The sequence below is a fragment of the Nesoenas mayeri genome, assembly GCF_963082525.1.
Source record: "Nesoenas mayeri genome assembly, chromosome: 4".
Lineage (NCBI taxonomy): Eukaryota > Metazoa > Chordata > Aves > Columbiformes > Columbidae > Nesoenas > Nesoenas mayeri.
Window position 1 is genome coordinate 46,246,047 of NC_137540.1, and position 20,937 is coordinate 46,266,983.

The 20,937-nt window shown below is 40.2% G+C and overlaps 1 protein-coding gene across 1 annotated transcript in view; it reads left to right on the forward strand.

Annotated features, from left to right (window-relative positions):
* Nucleotides 1-1,246: 1,246 nt before the first annotated feature.
* The window catches only part of MTUS1 (microtubule associated scaffold protein 1), a gene marked incomplete at both ends in the record, with an annotated part of 50,651 nt that continues 30,960 nt past the window's right edge, over nt 1,247-20,937 (forward strand). Inside the window, one exon of the mRNA XM_080343780.1 lies at nt 1,247-1,367. Coding sequence (XP_080199906.1) covers nt 1,247-1,367 — 121 coding nt within the window. The remainder of the gene's footprint in view (nt 1,368-20,937) is intronic.

Sequence of the window (20,937 nt, forward strand, 5' to 3'; positions counted from 1 at the left end):
CAGCCCAGAAGAAGGTATGAGCTGTTAGTGTCTTATCTCCTGCACAGACTGTGCAGGATGCTGCACACTTGGGTGCTGGGCAAGGCAGCTGCTGCCTGTAGGCAAAGTAGTGAAATGTCTCTTTTTACATGGGAAGGTGGCCAGTGCGTGTAAAATGTGATATTTTCTAATGTCTGTAAAGCAGTTACGCCTAGTTTCTAGTTTCTAACTCAGTTTTTCATTTTATTTTTACTAGTGGAGGCTGAAAGGGACCAAGGCATATGCAAAACCTCTGAGCTCATTAAATACTAAGAAAAAATATTTTTTTAAGAAGGCTAATTAAATACGGAGACATCTAATTTCAAGGAACTCCTGTAACACTGCCTGTTTGCTACAATGTTTGGGTCCCTTCAAAACCCAGCTGGCAGAGATCTGTTTTAATCTGAAATTGTTGCCTGCTTCCTTGCTCCTTTTCTGGTAAATTAAAGCATCTGCAGGGTTGAGCTGCCAAGCTAAATAGTATTTCCATTAAGCAGCTCTCAAATACTGAATTGTTCTTAGAGAACAGATGTGTTTGTGAAGTTAAGACTTTAAATGTTGACATGATATTTAATGCCAAAAGAAATTCTGGTAGAAAATGTTAGCTGGTAAATCTGTTTTCATACACTTATGTCAATTGAAAGAAACTGTTTTAAAAAAAAAAAAAACAACACAAAACTGCACCCTGAAAGGATTCTGAGAGAGGAGAGCTGAAATATGCCTTCAGGAATATTCAAATAATCTCCCTAACAATTACATGGTCTGTGACACTGCTGGATGATATATTCAGCTGGGGAGACCACCCACTTCCTCCTCTTCCTCCTCCTCCCTTCTCATCCTCCTCCTCCCTTTTCTCCTTTTCCAGTTCCCAGCACACGGGGTCCTGTAGCAGATTAAGCATCAACACTGTGATGCAATTCAGAGGCTCTTGGTTTTCCGAGTCACTAAGTCGGTTTTATTCTGAGGACAAGCTTTGTTTCCACAACATCTGGTGAGGAGAAGCTGCCAGCAGGATTTATGCCGTGGATATCTGCTTTTGCTGATTTTTGTGCTTGTCTGTGCATAAGGAGTAAGAGCAAGGGAACGGAGAATTGATTATTTTATTTCTTCAAGCCTCTTTTCTTTAGCAAGAGCTACTCACTCCCGCCAGTAGCTATTTAAAAGCATAGTATGTGACAGTACATGGAGGCTATTTCTTGCTTGTTAATCTTCCAATTGCACTGAAGACATGTTATGGTCCCCGAAATTTTCCTTATCCAACATGCGTGTAAGGCTGACAGCGAAGGGCTTGCTCCGAAACATTCGTCTACCTTCTGGCTACAAGAAAAGCACCGTTATATTTCATACAGGTTTGTGGGTTTTTTAATATGATGATTAGAGCGTGCATTGAGGGAATATCTTGTTTACTTCAACTACAGCTTATTCTTAGCAAACACAAGCTGTACTGTGCATGAAAGTTTTTGAGTTTCATACAGAAGTCTGACTTCTGAGTAAAGTAGTTTCATATTCTAAGTGTGTGTGCGTGTACCCGCACTGAGCTGCTCATTTGGAAGATGGTTATTCTGTTTATGAAATGCAAATTGGAATTTGCTCTTTCCTCCCACAAGTCCAAAAATAGTATCAGGAAGTCTATGCTATTAAATATTTATCTGATCACTCTGTTTATTTCCTGGGAGCGCTCTCTTTTCTATACATTGACTGGGTGGGGGGCGATGTGGGGGGAGGACATAGAGGGAAGTGGAATGAATACAGGCTGTCACTATGTGGCTTTATGTCTGTGAGAAATATTTTGTTACTTGTAAATATCTGTTATCATACCTATCATGTTAAACATGTCTTATCTGCAAGTAGGACAAGCAAACTTTTATGCTCGCTTGTGTCAATACAAACCTAAAAAGTATGAAGTTTTAGAGACATTCAAGACAAGTGTGTGTGTTTAAAAAAAACAGATAATCCCCCTCAAAAAAAACCCACCAAAACCCACAGATGCCAAAACAACAAAGAAAACAAACACCACAAAATTCTCAGCAGCATCTGACCTGATTTCCATTTTCAGTGGTAGGTGAAGGAAATAAAGCATGTATCTGGAATGGGAACAAAATTATAGCAGCTGAGTTTTGTTCCAGAACATACATGTGTCATTTTGGCAGAGGGTGGCAGTTTTTTGTTGGTTGGTTGTTTTAGCTAAGATGTGTGATCTCTAGAGAAAATTATGGCAGCCTGCATATTACATAAGTCTTTCTCTACTGCACTATATGTAATTTTCTTGCGTTTTTACGCGAGGAGGAGCAAGCAGCTATGTAAACTAGTTTTGCAGAAGGTCTTCCTCTGAGGCATTTCCTTACTCTCTTGAACACCACCTTCTTCACTTTTATTTTTTGGAGTTCAGTGCTACCAGTCAGCTTTCCTTCCTCTCCTGGCATCTCACACAGCAGCTTAAACCATTTGCCTTATCATTACTTTTCTCTGGCAAAGTCAATCCAGTTTCTGAACTCCTCCTGGGTGATAAATTCAGTTTTAAACATAATACAGGCTGACTATCCAAGTGTAATATAGGCTTCTGTTTGCAGCTTGTTTGCATGACTTTAAGCTAGGAGTAAAATACCTCGATGCTCAAAATTGTTATGTAACAGAATATTTATATATATATATATATATATATAGCTACATCCTTGATGTTGCCAACAGTGTGGAATTTCCACGTAGAATGTATTCCAAGGACTAAAATCCTAAAAGAGAAGGGGGGGAGATAATGTTAAATCTTCTGAATGTTCACTGACTGCTGGTAAAATCTGTATAATTTCAGAAGATAAAAATACATGTCATTGCATGTCTCAAGGGAGTTTTGCAATGATGAGAATCCATTTGTGGTTTTATTTTGTTTGAGTGGATGTGAAAGCAAAACCTGCCTGCAGGATGCCTCCGTTAAATACAGAATATGAAATAGGTTGCGAGCCCTGTGTTCCAGTTAAGCAGCACTTCACTAAATAAGAAGTACTGAACAGACCTTCTGTGTGTTTCTTCTATGTGCAGTCTGTACAGGCTAATGATTTAGCACTGAAAGCTTCGAGAGGTTTTTGTCTGGCCTCCCCCTTCAGCTTTGCTGTCCCTGTGTCTTGTAGGAATTCAGTGCCTTAGCAGAAAGCTGACCAGTGGTTAGCTAGAGCTCAATGTACCAAAAAGTAGGGCATCTGAAAACCAGGTCATATTCTGTAGTGGAGAATGCAAGTATGTATAAAATATACTGTGGTTTTAGAAACAGTGGAATGCATTGAAGCTTGTTAGTGATTATTTCAGGTTCATAAAACAGCAGCAGCAGATCAGGCAATGACAATGTGTATCACAAGCATAAAAGGTTATTTTTTTGCTAAATGCCAGGAGGAGCCATATTTGTTTTTGCAGCGCCAGTATGAGTATCTCTTTTCTTATAGTGATTTAACTGGATTAAAATTACATTTGGCTTCTTTCCAAGGTCACATAAGCAATGAGAAACAGAATATACTAGGGACTGTATCAACAAGTAAGTGAGGGAGTAATTGAAGGAAGGAATTTTGGGGTCCATGCAGGAATGTGAATATGTTTGAGTGTTATGTAAGCAGCATTCAGTTCCCATTTTGGTTTAGAGTGTGCTTTTCATAAGCAGTATCATGGATTTCACCCTTTGCTTCACTTCATAATAGCATAGACTGACCACCTTGTATGACTATAGAGCATACTTGAGATACTTATGGCAGTTGTTGAAAAGTAGAGTTTTAAAGTGCAGAGCACAGGTCAGATTGGATTCTTATGTCACCATGTCCTGGTTGGCAGTTTGTGATGCAGGAACATGGTGAGGTTAGAGGGTGTGTGCACTGTTGGGAGGAAGAGGACAGGCCGTTCCCTTGGGTTTTCCTTCTGATTTGAGGGTGTTTTTTAACAGCTTGCTGCAGTTTCTTCACCGTCTGTGGTATGGCTGAACATACAGTTGTTTACGCAGGTGTTAGGTTAGTGCATTTGTAGCAAAATGGATCCTTGGGCCGAAGTGTGTTTGCACTGCTCACGTTTTGTCCGTGTAGAGGTGTCTAACTGGAGTAGTTGAAATGTCTCGTAAGTATGCAACCTGGTCGGGGCAAACCAAATAAAATTGGAGGGTTTTTTTTTCTAGGAATGGAATAAATCCAGAGGAAACTTGCTGTAAAATCTAAAGTGTTTCTTAAGGTCATTCATCTTGTTGCCTTGCCTGACTTCCATCACTGTGTGCTCTGTGCTGCTTCACAGTTGTCATATCCAGGAGTTTCTTCTTCCTTTGAATGCAGGCAGACATCAAAGTGTCATTTTCTCAGCTACTGAAAGTATGGTACGCCTACATTGTTAGCTGTATATAACAAGTGTCCTCTTCAGTAAAACAGGAACACTGAAACACATCAGGAAATATTTTATTTACCTGTCCTGTGACTTGTGAAACTTTGTAGAAAGTAACTGCAAAAAAATCTCAGTGCTTCACAACTGCATATATATGATAGATACGAGTTACATATGAACCAGTGGCTTTCACTGATGAAATAATAACATTTGTTCCCTTAAACCATTAAGGATTTTTACCAAAGAGTGACTAAAGTGCTCTTATATTCTTCATGCATCAGTGGTGTGACAGAGTAAATCATCATCTCTGGATGACTTTCTATAAACTGCCAGAGAAAGTTATACTGTAATGAATGATTCAAAATAGTCATTTTGAGTTAGTTGTGTGTTCTCTTGCATAAAGATAAAATTCTAGACAAGGAACTAGTTTTGCAAATGGCACTCAAAGCTTTTTTGCCTTTTTTTCAGAGTTTCTTGCAAGGATTGTATACTGAACTGTACTGTTGCTTTTGTGGTAAAACTGTTTTGTGTCTAAATGTTTTCAGTCAGCCCTTCTTACTGCTCTTTCTCTTTTTTCCTCTAAACTGTACTTAGTACTCTTAAATCTCTGGTGACTTCTGGTGTTTACTAAACCTAATTACTCTGTCCTTACCTTGGAAACAAGAGATGTCTCAGTGGAAAAACAGTAGCTAGTGTCAGTACAACAATACCAATTTCAAAAATTTTCTTTTTGCCTTGCTAGTAACAGGCAGATGGTGTCCTTTTTCAGTACAATTTCTTCCCTAAATTCTGCTTCAGGTCACATTTGGAGTATGAAATTGCCTCTTTGCGTTGTAAAGCAGTGCTCTTAAAGGAGATTTCTGCAAGCCTTGGCTGTCACAAGTTGCTTAACTGTTCATATGTTTTCTGCTCCCCACCCCAAAAAATAACTGAAGTACTAATTAATATCTGACACTACAGTTGAATATAGAACTGTAGAAAGACATCCAACACACTCAACTCTACTAGCTGTTCTAAATCTAAAAGTCTGCTGGAGAGATTTAATACAGGATGAGTATGTTAAATATTTATATCACCTACCAAGGAAAAATATAGTTTGGAAGCAAAGCCAGCTTATCTGTTCTGAGCAAAAGAAGCTGAATAGCTGAAACCCATTCATATCATGGGGTGTTTTGGATTTAGTCATGTTCCTGTTGAAGTCAATGAGATTCTTTGCTCCTGACTTCATCTAGTCAAGACTAAATTAAAGGACTTGCCTGATGTGCTTGATTTCACTCATAGCGCATAATAGCTTCAGTAGGCATGTAGGTGGTAGCTAAATGGAGGTTCTTATTTTCAGATGGTAGGGCTCTGTGTTTTGAAGTTTGCAAGCTACATTTGTACTCCGTACACATCTCATCCAGTTGATGCATTTACAATAGGTATGAAATGAAGATAACACTAGTTATTTTCAAAGGGAGCCTGGATAGCAGGAAGGAGCTGCTAAGGAAAAACAAATCAAAAACAAACAAAACACCAAAAAAACCACACTGAAGTCAAAACAGTAACTTACATGTGATGTTAACACTTAAACTGTGCATATACTGAATAAAGCATGAAAATGAACCTACATGAGGGGCTTTGCTAAAAAAAGAGAAAAAATTCGGAGAAAGAAAGGAGTGCTGTGAAAAGCAGCTGCATGGCAACTTCTGCATTCTGGCTCCACTGTCGTGACTGATGTTGGATTTTGTTATTTCTTCACTTAGACAAATTAATTATATGTGAAGGATGCATCAAGTATTTGTCAACATGAAGTAAGTAAAATTGCTGCTTCAAGCTCAACTTCATAGAAGAATAGTTAATTGGAGGGTAGATATAGAATACCTAACAAATTACCTCTGCTAATATCACTGCATATTCCAAGTGTGCATTTGTTCTCACTTGATATGTCTAATAGATTAAGAGAATCTGGCTACAACTTCAGTTGCTGTGAAGTAGGTTGAGGTTTGGAAGTAACAGGCAGTTACAATGGCACTTAAAAACCTGAATAGCTCTTAAATTACTTTGTGGCGTTTCCAGTGTGGTAAAACTGGACTTAAGCATTTAAAAACTGCCTCTACTGGTTTTGCACCTTGTGCAAATGAATGTTACCACAGTAGAAATGGGTTGCAGCATTCAGACTAATAAAGCTTTGCTATCTATTCAGTCCTTTTAATTTGAACTTTCTAAGGTATAAAGCAATAGCTTTTGTGAGGAAAATGATGCTGTGAAATTTCAGTGCCAGAACACATTTGGAGTATTTGTAGCCAATGGGCTCACTGTTCTGTGTTACTCTTCTTTCTTTGTTGGCACAAAAACTCTGATGTGGGAGGGGGCTGGAAGGCAAAAAAAGTTTTTTGCATCAACTAATCAAATTTAATTACATGTTAAGTACTATGGAGGCAGTACTGAATAGATTGACACCACACTTGCCATTCTCATTGCAATCGATGGCAATTTGTGCTTATAGACTGTTAATTTACTGTCATGTAATGAAGCAGTGTCTCCACTGCTCTTATTATTAAAAAAAAAAAAATCTAATCCCCGAGTGGCAAGATGCAGAGGAATAACGTTAGGTCTGAAGTTGATAGATCTGGTGCCTTTATGAAAAGTGCTGATTTTCCAAACAGCTCTTGACTGTTTCACCAAGTATCACACCAAAAACTAACTTAGTTGGAAGATTATTTGCAAGAAAACTCCCTCTCTCTTTTCTTGTCTTCCCCCAGAAAAACGTTTGGTGAAGGCTGCATTGGCCAAGCTGGTTAGCTTGCTGACTTCACCTATACCTCTGTTTGTTCGTCTTTACACATATCTGCTGTCTGTGGTCCAGTGGGGTACTGATGTTGTCAGAAAGATTTGATTGAATTAAATCTTATTTTTGAGAGGAGTTTAAACAATTATTTTACCATGATAATACGGTAAAATAGTGCTGCAGAATTACTAATAATTTAGATTAGAGTTAGTGAGATCACCAGCACCTCTGTAACAGTGTCCACCGCCAGTGTTCTTCCCCATTACCTTTTCCTGGTCGTGGAGTACTTTTTCTGTCCTGCGGGGAGCAGAAAATAGCATTGGATCTTCTGAAAAAATGAATGCATCAGCAGTATAACTTACATCTATAAATCTTCTTAAAAAAAAAAAAGCTCCTGTTCAGTTTAACTGTTCACATACTCAAATGTAGAAATAACTCACCTTAAATAACCTGGCATATATCTGGCTGTGATACTTCTTCACAGTTACTATTTATTAACCTTCCATTGGTATCATCTTTACTGCTGTCTAGTGGTTGTAGCAAGGGCAATAATAAACCTGAGTCCTGTGTTCAACTCCTGGTTAAATTTATTTTTGCTCCTTCTTGTCATGGTAGTATACTGCTTACACATTTCTAGCAAGTAAAGGTTCTTCATCAAGATGTTTGTGTAAACAGTTTGTATGTGATGTTATGGAAATACTCCTAGTTAGGCAGGAAGCAGGACAGCTGGGAACATCTGTGGTGAAATTCTTTTAAAGCAAGCTCATCCTTTTCTTAAAGAGAACTAGCAGTCCTTCAGTAGAAAAGTTTGGAAAGTGTTACAAATAATACTCCTTAATGACTTCTTTAATAGTATTTTTAGACTTTCATACTTCAGTGGACTTCATTTTATCTGTGTGTGAATATTGCTAATATCAGAATAACTTAAAGTATTAAAAATGTGATGCTTATACTTATTGTAAGTATTTGAAGTAGTAAAACAGGAATATTGGCAATGTTTCCAGCAGGAGAATGAGTGAACTTATAAAGCCAGTTGCAAATTATTCTACTCATCAAATCAACACAATTTGCCACTTTAAAAAATTCCTAATATGAAATGAGTAGCATTGCCCTATTAAACCTGAATTCCTGTGTCTCAGGATGGACCTCTCAGGTAGGACTTAGGGTCAAGGAAGGCAAGATGCCTGTGTAGTGTGCAGTGAATATTTTTTTCACTGTATTTGTTAGTGGCACAAGTGGAGGTTTTTGTAGTTAGAGATCTTTCATAGGGATTAACGTAACACATATGTGTTTTGGTCTTTGCAGTAATTATGGGTATACCCAGTGAACACCGCAGTTACCTGAAGTATCAGCTCCTCCAGACAGTTTCTGTAGTCTTCTCTCCCTCCCTCCCTCCCCACCACCCAGTTAAGCAAAAGTTGAAGTCTGCTGTCATTGTAGTTGTGTGTTAGCTTGAACAGAAGAGACTCAGGGGAATGTTAAATGCAAAGAATGGTGTGATTAATGTTTTAAATCTCCTCAACAAGAACTGCTTGGTCTCCCCCTCCTTGAGGGCAGCGCTGGTACTCAGCAGCAGCCTTTGCCAAGTCTCTATTGCACAGTTTGGTTAGGGTTCACTGGGAAGAGATGTCACAGAATTACAGAATGGTTGAGGTTGGAAGGGACCTCTGGAGGTCGTCTAGTCAAACCTGCCTGCTACAGCAGGTGCACCCAGAGCAGATCGCACAGGAAGTCATCCAGATGGGTTTTGAATGTCTTCAGAGAAGGAGATTCCACAGCCTCTCTGGGCAGCCCGTTCCAGTGCTCTGGCACCGTCAAAGTAGAGAAGTTTCTCCTCGTATTCACATGGAACCTCCTTTGCTCCTGTGCCCATTGCCCGTCGTCCTATTGTTGGGCACCACTGAAAGGAGTCTGGTCCCATCTTCTTGATATCCACCCTTGAGTTGTTTATAAACATTGATGAGATCCCCTCTCAGCCTTCTCCTCTCCAGGCTGAACAGACCCAGCTCTCTGTTTCTCTTCATATGAAAGGTGTTTAGGCCCCAGGTGTGGTCAGCAAGTGGTGGAAGGACTGTGCAACTCTCAAAGGGTGGAGATGTATCTTGTGGCTAATGAAAGTGCTGGGCGCTGCCCTGTTCTCTGTTCTGTTTTCAGTGGCTCTGGGTTGTGCTCAGGCTGTTCCTGAAACAATGGTGTGCAATGTTCTAGCCTTGTCCTTGGGGAGTCATCTTTGCTGCTTAATAACAGGAAAGCTGTTTAACAAAACAGGAAGTACACAAATAGATCCTTAAGTATGGCACAGTGACTGCCAGGAATTGTATAAGTGCATTTTGTGTGTCTTTTGAAAAGGGGACATTTCCAGCAATGCTTAGAGCTGATATGGGACACTTGAGATACCATATTGAGTTTACATAGATGACTAACCAGCAGCAACCAAAGTGGTTCTGTTAAGATGCTATTTTATGTGGCCGATCGGCAAATTGAGTTTCACTGCTAGGGTAGCTTTAAAGTACCCTGTCAAAGTTAATTTTAGACATATGTTAAACTATGTTGGTATTCCTTAAAGGATGGCATGCTGCTGAGTACTAAAATACATTTCCTTAAAGTTGCGAGCTTATCTCTAATTTTGGTAGCTGCTTAAATTTTCCTTCATTCTCCAGAGAGTTTATTTCATGTCAATGTGGTGGTATGTGTAATCAAACAGATGAATAACACAGGTGCATAAACTGTAAATTGGAATAGTAATAGAAAAGTAAATATAACTTTAATTTTTGTTTTATATTCTATTTTATACTCATAAATCTGTGACTTCTCTAAAAAGCCATGTGTACTAAAAGCAGAATTTGGATGTTAGCTATGTTTTGTAACTTGAAATTGCAAACTGCAGTCATCTATTTTATGAGGAAAATGTTAGAATTTAACTTTTTAGTGATCTTTTGATAAAATATGATTGTGCATAACAGCACTGATTATAGTGCTTTCTACATGCTTAGAAGTGCTATTGCCTCTCTTTTTAAAGAACAATAGTGAATTTGAATCTAATCTGGATTTATTTGTATTTAAATGGATGTAGAGCTTCATGAACACAGGAAGCTGTTGCTAGATACCTTCAGAAACAGTTTTGGCCCAAGGGCAATAATACGAAATATAGCTGAGACTCTTTAAATTCCCACTGCATGTCCTACTTTTTCTTTCACAATATCCTTTAGGCAGCATTACAATGCCACACTTAAGTCCAGTGACATTTGTTATAGTCATGTAACATCAGCTCATACTAGTGTGATTGAATAAATAGATTCACTCTGTCCTCTCCATCCAAGATAGCTGCAGATGCTGCACAAAAGATGTTGTTGCATATTAATGTGCTAATCTTGTGGGCGAAAATATATTTTACAGGTCTCTTCTGTACAGTTGTTTTCAAGGAAAGATGATGGTTCCTTGCAAATTTCTGAGCCTTACATAGACTCTTACTCTGAAAGACTTCGAGTGGTTCAGAAAAACTAGAGAGAAACAGCAGACTCTTGAATCTAACATTAAGCTGAGGCCATAAATTTTCTGTCAGATAACTAATCATGTGTTGGTTGTGAAGGAAGAATTGCTACATTGAATTAGGGGCAGGCACAATTGATGAAACAAAGCTCAGTGATTCAGTTAAAGTTCTAAATTAGTTTTGGGTTGTAGGTTGGTTGGTTTTATTTTTTGCTTTCATTGCAATGAAGTGCACCTCCATAGTGCATAAGTAAAAAGTGACTTTCAGACTTAAAGGCTTAATTCTTCCTACAATTTCTACAATACAGTTCTTCTTACAGTTAGCTATTAAAACCTAGGGTTGTTGGAGCCAAGTTTGATACATAGATCTGGAATAAATCTATGAAGCAAAAAATTATTTGTTAACTTCTCTTACTTGGATTTGTAAGTAGGTGTCTCTCCCTGTTACTTGATGTTTATCCCTAGCATACTTAGAATGCTTACCAACCCTTTTAGAAGCAAGCATGTTAAAAAATAGTTGAAAAATAGTAAAGCTGTCTACATATCTGGCTTCACAGAACATAGGAGACTGCTGTGCATGTGTGAGAGCAGAAGACAAAGCTTCTCAGCTAATCTGTTAGTATCTGTATGAAATATGTGGCACGTAGAGAGATTATAGTCAGTGATTTAATCTATGTGAGTCAGATCAGGTTTGAGCTGGAAGAAAAGGTATAATGAAAAAAATGTGGGATGGTGTTTTGTGGTAAGACTTGAAGCAGTTGAGCAGTCTGGTGAAATGCCTTTTATGTCTAGGTAGCATTTACCTTGCCTCAACAAGGAGTGATGTAAATGGTTTCTGGAGGCTTCTTCCAGCCATGTGTTTGTGATGCTGAGCATGGTAGGGCAGACTACAGTAAGAAGAAATGGGTTCAAGCATTGCAACTGAAATGGCTTCTTTCTTTCTGGCCATGCTTCAGCCATTTCACTCCCAATCACATTAAGAACTGGGATCTTCAAAAAGGCTGGAAAAGGAGAAAGTTGGTCTGACAATTCTGTTCTCTGGTGGTGTGTGAGGGTTTCCTGTGCCCATGTGGGTATGTAGTGGGTTTCTTCTGTCACACCACACACACACTGTCCCAACTGAAATTGTTTTTCCAGATGTGAAGATAATCCATGCCTAAGTATCTGCAAACAGGGAAATTAGCAGCCCTGAGTGTATCCAAGAAGGATGTGGAGGGAGAAGAAGGGATCAGGATTTGCATTGGGGAGGCAATTAATGAGATCTGGGAAGGGCTTGCAGATGGTGTGATCTGCTCTTGGTGGGATTCCCTGTCCCAGTTGAGTCTGGGTCCTGACTTCGTAGACAGAGGTTGCAGAATGAAGGGCAAAAACATGCTGTGTTCTGTACTTGTGATGAAGCAGCAGAGGGCACCAGGCAACAATGAGCAACTTCTTGTATAGGAGGTGGAAAGGAAGAGGAAATAGGAGCAGAGAGGAGTGAGGACCCTCAGGCTTCAACATCACTCTGTGCTTGGTTCTTTGGACAGATTTGAGTTTCAGGGATGACAAGGCACAGCTACAACTATAAGAAGGTATGCAGGAGAAGAGAAGACTGCTTGAGATGCCTCTTTGCCTACTCAGAGCAATACCTGAACTAGAAACTTACTTAAACATGAACCCCGTATATAAACTTTGCTGTTAGCTTCCAATATAGCACTTTCTTTTTCGTTGAAAAGCTACAGAATTCAAAGGTTGACTGTGGTGTATATGATGAACTGTTGTAGCAAAATTCAAATACCTAAATCAAGCATAGTAGATCGAGACGTAGTTTACAAACTTAAGGCATCAACACACTGTAACACATCCTCATGCAATTACTTTCCATTTTGTTGTCATCTTTGTCCTTAAAAACTGGATGTCTCACTGCACTGTGGTTTTGTTGTTGCTGGTGGTGGGTTTTTTTTAAGGTGGATGAAAAGTTGTTTCTTTCATGTACATATGGCCAGTCCCTCTCGTATAAAAATATCCATGCTCTAGGCTTTGCATTATTAGTACAATAAACTGGTTCTACCATCTTCACTTCTTTTTCTTCAGACAGTGGTTTGTAGCACTATCTGGTTAACTAGCATGTGTCAGGCTTAGTCCTAGTTCAGAACAGTTCGAGTGTTGATCACCAGACTTTCCTTCAAAACTTACTCTTCAAAAAAATGCACAGGCTGGGTGGTCAGGCAGTTGCAGTGATGACATGAGATGAGCTGACACTCATCTTTGCACTTTTATTTTGGAAGCCACCAGCAATTTGGAAGATAATGCATTTTCTCAGCTGTAGTTCACGTATCTTTACAAACATAATAATCTAGCTCCTTGCAGAGCTTCAGTGTAAGGTTAATGTAGGTTTTAAAACATCTTCAGAACTCTGAGTAAGGCTAATGCAACATTGGGATTCTTTATGCTTAATTGGTGTAGTAACAGATCATATCAAGTTACTGCCAAATGAAAATGTGTCGTTAACATGCTTCCTCTAGGGGGAAAAGCACTGTGTTCCAGGTCATTACTAGCGCATTTGACAACATCCTGAAACAGTTGTACAGGCTTGAGAGCCATATTCCATAGGACACGTGACATCTTAGGGAAACAAAGACACATGGGTGTTAATGAATTGGATCAAGGCATGTTCTTGGTTGAGAAATATTGAGGCTTTAATAGATGGTTAGTTTTAATAGGCATGTACACAGAGAACCCAGTTCAAAGGCTGTCATGTGGGGAAGAGTTTATTGGGGTAGGAACTAGTGCTGAGGCTTATCTAGGAGCCTTAGTGCAATGTCACACTCGCATTGTTGGTATTTTGCTTGCCTTGGACTCATGGCAGCCTCCAGTACCTCCTAATGACAGGGGAAGCTCTCTCTCCCTCATGAGAAGATGACAGGGGCATGATCATAACCCAACAGAAAAAGTTCAGGGCAGAGGGCTTGCTACACACTGTGGGTTATCACTTTGGGGCCTGAAAGAATATGATTCAGATTAACTGGCAAGGTGTAGGCTGATATCTGTCTTCTGAAGAACTCTTGTGCAGAAGTAGTTAAAGACTGCTTGGGGTTGCTTAGCCTTTTGTGGAGATCATGCAAAAGCTTACTTAGAGAGATCCGCGGTTGGAAAACTTGCCTTGTTTGCTATCTCTTGTTTTCTTCCCAGTTGACTATATTCACAGGTTTCCTCTTCCACTCCTGTTTCTGTATAAAGTATGTTGTAACAAAACTGTGCCCTTAGTTCTTGCTCTGTTGTCAACAAGCAGGAAGCTAATAAAGAGCTGCAAGTGGTATATTATAGTTTCTAGGTAACAGCTTTAGGCTGCAGGACTCTGACACGGTCCGTAAACAATTGGTTTCTTACCTAATAGCATTGTAATGGACAGGGAAGTGTTTGACATGCTAATGGGTTCTGCCTCAGAAGAGACTTTTGAAACCCCATGTGGCTAGTGCTGCAAGATATGTGTGTCTTAAGCATGTGATTAAAGCACTGAACGGGCATAGAGCTCTTTGAAGTATGTAAATATGTCTGAGATTTCTCTTTCCTTTCCGCCGTTGTGTGTATAAAGATTCCGTTACATGGCTAGAAGTGAGGAGTAAAAAGAGATGGATTTAAAATGCTGTACTGGGGCTAGAAGTCAGTTCCATAATACTGTAAGTCAACAGATGAGTTTGCACAAGAGAACAGACACAGACTTCAGAAACAGTACTTCAGACTAAATGCCTGGAAAAATATGTGATGATTCTGCACTCCTCCTCCAGGCTGTGCCAGCATTTAAGGAAAAATATGCTGAAAACCAAAAACCTTTGTACTCCTGCAAAGAAAGGCAAAGGGATTTCTGCTGTGTATGTTTTAATCCTGCTGAGTCAGTTTAAGCATCTAGGTCAGGTTTTACCTGCCTGCGGTTAAATTTTATTCAGTTCCTGCAACCTTTTGAAAAGTTTATGTGATGGTTACTTGTTATTTTGTTCAGAAGTACTTGAAAATGACTTGAAGACAGCTACAATAAGCTGATGTTCCTTGACATGGGCAAGTGACTGACCCTAAAGAAGGGAAACTCGAGAGGTTAAGGTTAAGATTAAAGGAAGGGGAGGGCTGTGGTTCTGCTCTAGAAACCATTCACTTGTTGTCTTGGGCTTCAGACCATGTTGATGCTGGGAAGAGATGCAAGGTGAGAAGTGCTGTTTCTCTTCACCTAGTTTCTTGAGAAAAGACCAGCTGAATAAGTATCTGAGGAATAGTGTCATCTTCAGAATTTCAGTTGGGCAAATTGTTTAGGTAAAAGTAAAGCTACTTTCCTGTGGGCTGGAACTGGTTCATTACTGATGTGCTTAACACACAAACAGCAAGTTGGGGCTCTCTGCACTGGCTTATACAGACAGGCCTGAGGCGGAGCTTAGAAACAGAACATCACTTCTTCAGGAGTGTGTGTTGGTACAGTCATCAGCCTGGACTGTGAGTGGCACAGCAGGAACGTGTGCATTTGACACTTGCCAAGGTGGATGCAGGCAAAAATTACAGTTAACCAAGATGTGGAGCGGCTTGGGGGAGTTGGAAGACTTCCATCCAAGTCTAGCCTGTCAAGCCCTCTGCAGACACCATTAATTTAGTTTTGTGACTGCTTTTCCTGTATATTTGTCTGTAACCATTGCCTGGGTTTATAGCCCAGAGCAGGAGTTTTGAAAGAATTTTGGGTGGTAATTTACAGCTAGCCAAATTTCCAGGTCCTCTCAAAGATAATGTATGTACCACTGGAGATTAAATTCAACTACTTCCTTATTTGTGTGTATGTTCATAAGTATTCCTCTCTGAAGTGTCACCAGGCAAACTTTAAAATCAAAGCCGTGAGATCAAATGGTTGGTGGGTCTTTCTGTTGCATTGCTCAAATAGCTTGTATGCATTGCGGTGGTGGGAGGGCAGTGGAGGAAGATGGTGGGAGAACTGTAGAGATTTTTTTTTGAAGCTTCAGAACTAGCTGTGTAATGATTTAACATACAAGGTGAAGTTATTTACTCACTTATGGGCTGATTCAGATGTGAGACTGGGATTTGGTAGTTCCTGAAGGGAAAAACCCCAGAATCAGAGCCATGGGTCATGCAGTTCTGCATTGCTGGGACTAACTTGCTCACAGGAAGAAAAGATAAAGCATCTAAAGGTCAGCAGAGCACATCTGTGTTCTTCAGGCTCTAATAAAAACAGGTAGACCATCAAGTTTACTTTAGTGTTTATCAGTGTATTCGGAGAAATTTGATCCAGCTAAAAACTCCACTGAACGCAGTTTAGCTCTAAGTGTTTCATGACTGTTAATATTGTACAGGATACATATTTTGTAATGCTTTCCGTAAGTTGGTTCAGTGTGTGTTGTGGGATGTGTTGGCAGCATATGATTATCTTTATTTCAGTCTTTTAATTGTAACTTGGCTGATTACATAAATGAGTATATATCTAGTTTGTAAGGGTATATTCTTGTCCAATGTTCCCTGTTATTATCTGTAGCAACTATTCTGTTCTGTAGTCCTCTCTAGTCCTTACTCTCTTTTTTATTTGGTATTGTTTTTAATTTGGTTTGTCATGTTCTCAACCTCTTTGCCAATCCAAGAAGTCCAGAGGTGGCATTTTTGTTTGGTTTGTTTTTTTGGCAGTGGGGGAGTGTGTTCAGTTACCAATTATAATTAGGCGTAAACCAGACTTTTTTGAAAGAGGGAAAAGTCAAGACGTAGGGGCAACTGGATGCTTCCTCTTTCATGTTTGGGAAGTGAAAATATCTGGTTGCTGTTTTAAGTCTGACCTCTATCCTAGCTGTACAAAATAGTCAGCCATACAGAATGTGAAACCACCCTGAAGGTAAAATAATGGATTTTTTTTGTATGATGCACTGTAAGCTTTGTGTAAACTCTTTTGTTTATATTTCATATGTGCTGTATTACTTAACACTAAAATATTTACTTAACATGAAAATATAACTGTCGTTTAGTGGGTTTCTGTGTTGACTTCAGAACCATGTGTGGTGCTTTTCTCAGATGTTTTAACTTCATGGATTTTATTCTCATAATATTAGAGCTATAGAAACAGGGGTGGTTTGTGTTTACTGTTAGCTAATTGTGTAAAGAATTTCTGTGTTTTCAAGAAGCAGACTAAATACTTACCCAAAACCAGGCAAACAAAACCGCAACCAAATAGACCAGATTTTATTTTAAATATTTTCTTTTTCTCTAATTTTTTATTTACTCTCAAGAGAAAATCCTCATTAGTGTTTGACTTCTGTTAACCTATGAAATCAGGAGGTTTTTCTCCTAAATGGGAGAAAATGTTAAGATGCTTGAGATACATCAAGGATAGAGGCAGCTTAGATGGAACAGAAGCTGATGTACAGCAACAGAAATTGATAGTTCCAAGATACTGAATTCCAGGTTGGGAAGACTGTGTATTGCTGAAAGCTGCTGTTCATGTGTCATTAGTTACCAAGTAATCCTGTTGGGAGACAGGTAGTGAAATTCAAAGTACCAGCAACCTCTATAGACTTTCAGTTTGCTTTGTAGTATCTACTTGCTTATTTAATTTTAGATAAGTTTTTGAAGCATGTCTTCTAGAGTTGAGAAGAGCAAAGGAATAATATCTGGAAGCCATGTGAAGAAGGTGATCTCTCCAAATGACCAAAGATTCCATGGTGGTCAGGCCTCTTAGTTTGAGTGAGGAATGTATTATACCAAACACATCAATGACATTCTGGATGAATTAATGTTTTCATATAGAGCAAGAGAGCAGTTTCCAAAGAGAGCTTTTCTTCACAGAGTATTATAGCAGAGAACACTTGGCAATTGGGGTGGGTGTGCACACATGTAGAAAGCAGGCTGCAGCCTCTGGGCTGTCTAGGAATAATTAGATTTTGGGTGGTTACATCCATGAGCCTGGTGAATGCTCTCCCTTTCACAGAGAGAGACTGACCCATTCTCTGCCTGTATCATACGTGAGCCAGTGGAAATCAATTCACCTGGCTTCTCATTTGCTGCCAGGAAGTTTCTGACAAGGTCTTTGCAAGTGCTTCACCTCCATTTGTGAGATTTTTAGGAACCAGTAAAGGTTGGAATGAAGTTTTGTACCGCTAAGCTGATTTAATGCCGGTGTTGGTCTAGGGATACAGAAATATTGCTGGTGTTCATGCCTGCCTCTCTTCGCCTACCTAAAATTTTATCAAAGATGTTACCTGGATTCAGGTAACTTCAGATTGTGCATCTGCAATCTTTTTGTGTGCTGGTGCTTAGTGGTGACTGTATGTGACCAGTAATACTCAGGAGCTCTCAGCATAGCTATCCAGCTAGAAATGGGGCAAAGGCCTGAGCGGGGAAAGAAACTACATCTGTGGCCTGTAGCTGTGCTGGGAAAATTACATCAGAAAGCCACTATCTGGTGTTCTGTGAAGTGATATAAAGACTTGGAAGAAAGCTCCACTGTTGGTATTGCATTCATCAGAGGCTGCAATACCACTGCTGTAGCAGGACACCTGGGGGATACCTGCAAGCCCTGAGGTGCTCTGTGTGGAGGATGTCTCTACCTTCCTGGTCCCATGAGTGTGCCTGGACTGCTGTAGCAGGTGAACTGGCAAGTGAGAAGTAACCTTTTGTTGCCAGCAGGACTCCCCAGATTGGTCCTTTGGCCAGTGGTCCTGTGGTGCATTGGAAGTCCTGCATCTGTGTACACATGGGCTATCGGCATTCTTTGTAACACTTCCCAACCCAAAACAGTGCTGAAAGGGTTACTGTGGTTTTGGATGGATAACATAGGCCCTCTGCTCTGGGGTGACTGTGGGATCATCACTGTCTCCACAAGCATCCAGGAGCCATGACAGGACCACAATTGCAGTGTGAAAGCTGTCCTGAACTCCAGCTTGTGTGCTGCTCCAAGTCCCGCTCTGAATGCCAGGTGTTGTGCTGAATACCAGGTCACCTATTTGAAGGCAGAGGCTGACGCCTTCTGTAGACCAAGATCTATGTTGTATTGGTCATTTTTTCCAAACTGAATCCAATGACTGGGTAATTAAATAGCTGTGTAACAAAACAGCTAATAGCCTGGTGGTGTTAATCTACCTGGTTTTACATGGAGCCTAGACCTGTTATGATTTCTGTCCTTAAAAGTAAGAAGCCTTAGCTTTTACAGAGAAAAGTTCACACTCAGACCTGGTAGGTAAAAGGCTTGACCTCCCTAACCTGCCCAAAATATCTCATTAGTCAGTTTTCCTGTATTGCTCTGGTAACTGTTTACTGTTCATGGACTAGAGGGCTTCCTCAGGATCTGGGTTCTTGCAAAGATTGCTGAAAGAGCATTGCTAACTGTGGGAACAAGGAGGGCATTCAGTGGGAGGAGGCCAGTGTCTAAGGTGCTTGCAGTTGCACTCCTGAGCCCTCACTGCAAACATTAGCAGAAGGACAGGTACATAATCACCTTGTTGAATATACAATAGAAATAACTATGTGCTGTTGAAGTGTTTGGCTTTCAGGTCCTGCAGGCAACTCAGGCTCCTTTTGAGCCTTTGTGTTGGCAAGGAAGGGCCACTGCGTCTTGCAGAGTGTTTGGCTGCGTTGCAACAAACCTGGTTACTGATGCCCAGGCATACTTTGATTGATGCACAGATCAAATGACTTAGGAGTGGCTTTTGGGTGACGTCCCACGTACAATGATGTCAGCAAAAGATTTTTAAAAATCTGGGTGTGGCGTAACTGCCAATTAAACTGATTAGTGCTGTGGTTGAGTCCTGAGAAGGAGCTCTGGCTCTAGGGCCCTGCCTGTTGAAATATCTTATTTAGTGCCTTTGTCTCGCCTTGTACTAGACTTATACTTGGAACCTTCACTGCAGCACACTGTAAATTGAGGTAGGATAGAATACCAAGGGCTACGTGCCGGCTCTCTTGCTATCTTGGGAAATCTGCTACCAGCTCGCAAATGTCCCTGACTGCTTGGAAGCTGGGACACTGGAAGAGGTCCTGCGAGTGCCCTGGGATCGGGATGGAGTGCCTCGCTGCCCTGTTGGCAGAAGTCAAAGCTAGCCAGGAGGTGATGCAGGCTGGACAGAAGGAAATAAAGCGTGATGTGGAAACGTCTCAAGAGGAAATCAGAACAGTGTTAGCACTGCAGAGGAGCCAGCAACAGGTGAAAGAAGATCTCAAAGCGGAGGTGAAGTCTAGTCACTTGGATATAAGAACTGTGCTTGAGGAAATCCAACGAGTAAGAGAAGAAATGGTAGCTCGCTTAAACACTCAGGCTGATCTGGTCTTACTGATGAAAGAAGTGAGTGCCAATTTAACATGTGTAGACAAGGCTTTCCAGAAAATGGAGGAGACACAGAAAGTCTTTACAAGCCTGCATCTTCCTACAAGAGAAAATGTTGACCAAGGATTTTCCTTTGAAAAATGCTTACATGAGACACACAGGGGTTTTGAAGAACCTGTGGAAGCTAACTGTTTGGACGAAGAATGTGGAAAGAAGGTGTTTAGGGGTAAGACAATGGTGATGGCAAAAGTGTGGGGAGAGAAGTGAGGTTGTTCCTACTTGTGCTTGTCAAGTAGTTTGTTTAGGCTACTTGGAATTCTTTTAAGAAATTGAATTTTCTTAAAAATTGAATCTCTTGCTTAAAGAAAGCAATTTACAGCTAGTATAGACATTAAAGCACAGGCCTCCCTAGTACATGATAAGTAAAGGAAGGCTTTGATTTGGCTCTGCAAACAAAAAAGTGGATGTTAGATGTTTCATCTTGTAATCCAGCAACAGTGCACGAGATAGAGAGGCTCAGGAAACCTGTGGTACCAGGCAAGCTCCAAGGTAGCCTGCCGGTCAAGTACGATGTTAAGTACTGGGCAGTACCCCAGCACTTGAACATAGCTTTATGGAATGCAGCCTCACATACAGAGAGTTGTGTGTTTCTTGCTTCTGAACACCTATTAACTAGAGAAGCTATGTATGGGAAACAGTTTGCTGTGTGGAAAAGCTTGGGATGTGTCTAATATTCTCCCCAAAGAACTCGAGTTGGCAGTGACATCTGTGTAGCGACTGCAAAGGGAGTGGGAGGATTTCTGAACCTCTTCCAAGGTCATGGGGTATTCTTTTTGCCAGCGAGATATTGAATCTTCTGTGAATGATTCTGTATCACAAGGTTTAGTCTTTGCAAAATCATGGGGGGTTTTAGGTTTGGTTGGTGTGTTTTGGTTTTGTTTTTTTCTAATATGAAGACTAGGACATTAGGTGGTGATTCTGCCCAGTTACTGTGTTCGTACTTGAGAATCTGATTTCTAGTCTTCATAAACTGAGTAGTTCAACTAGA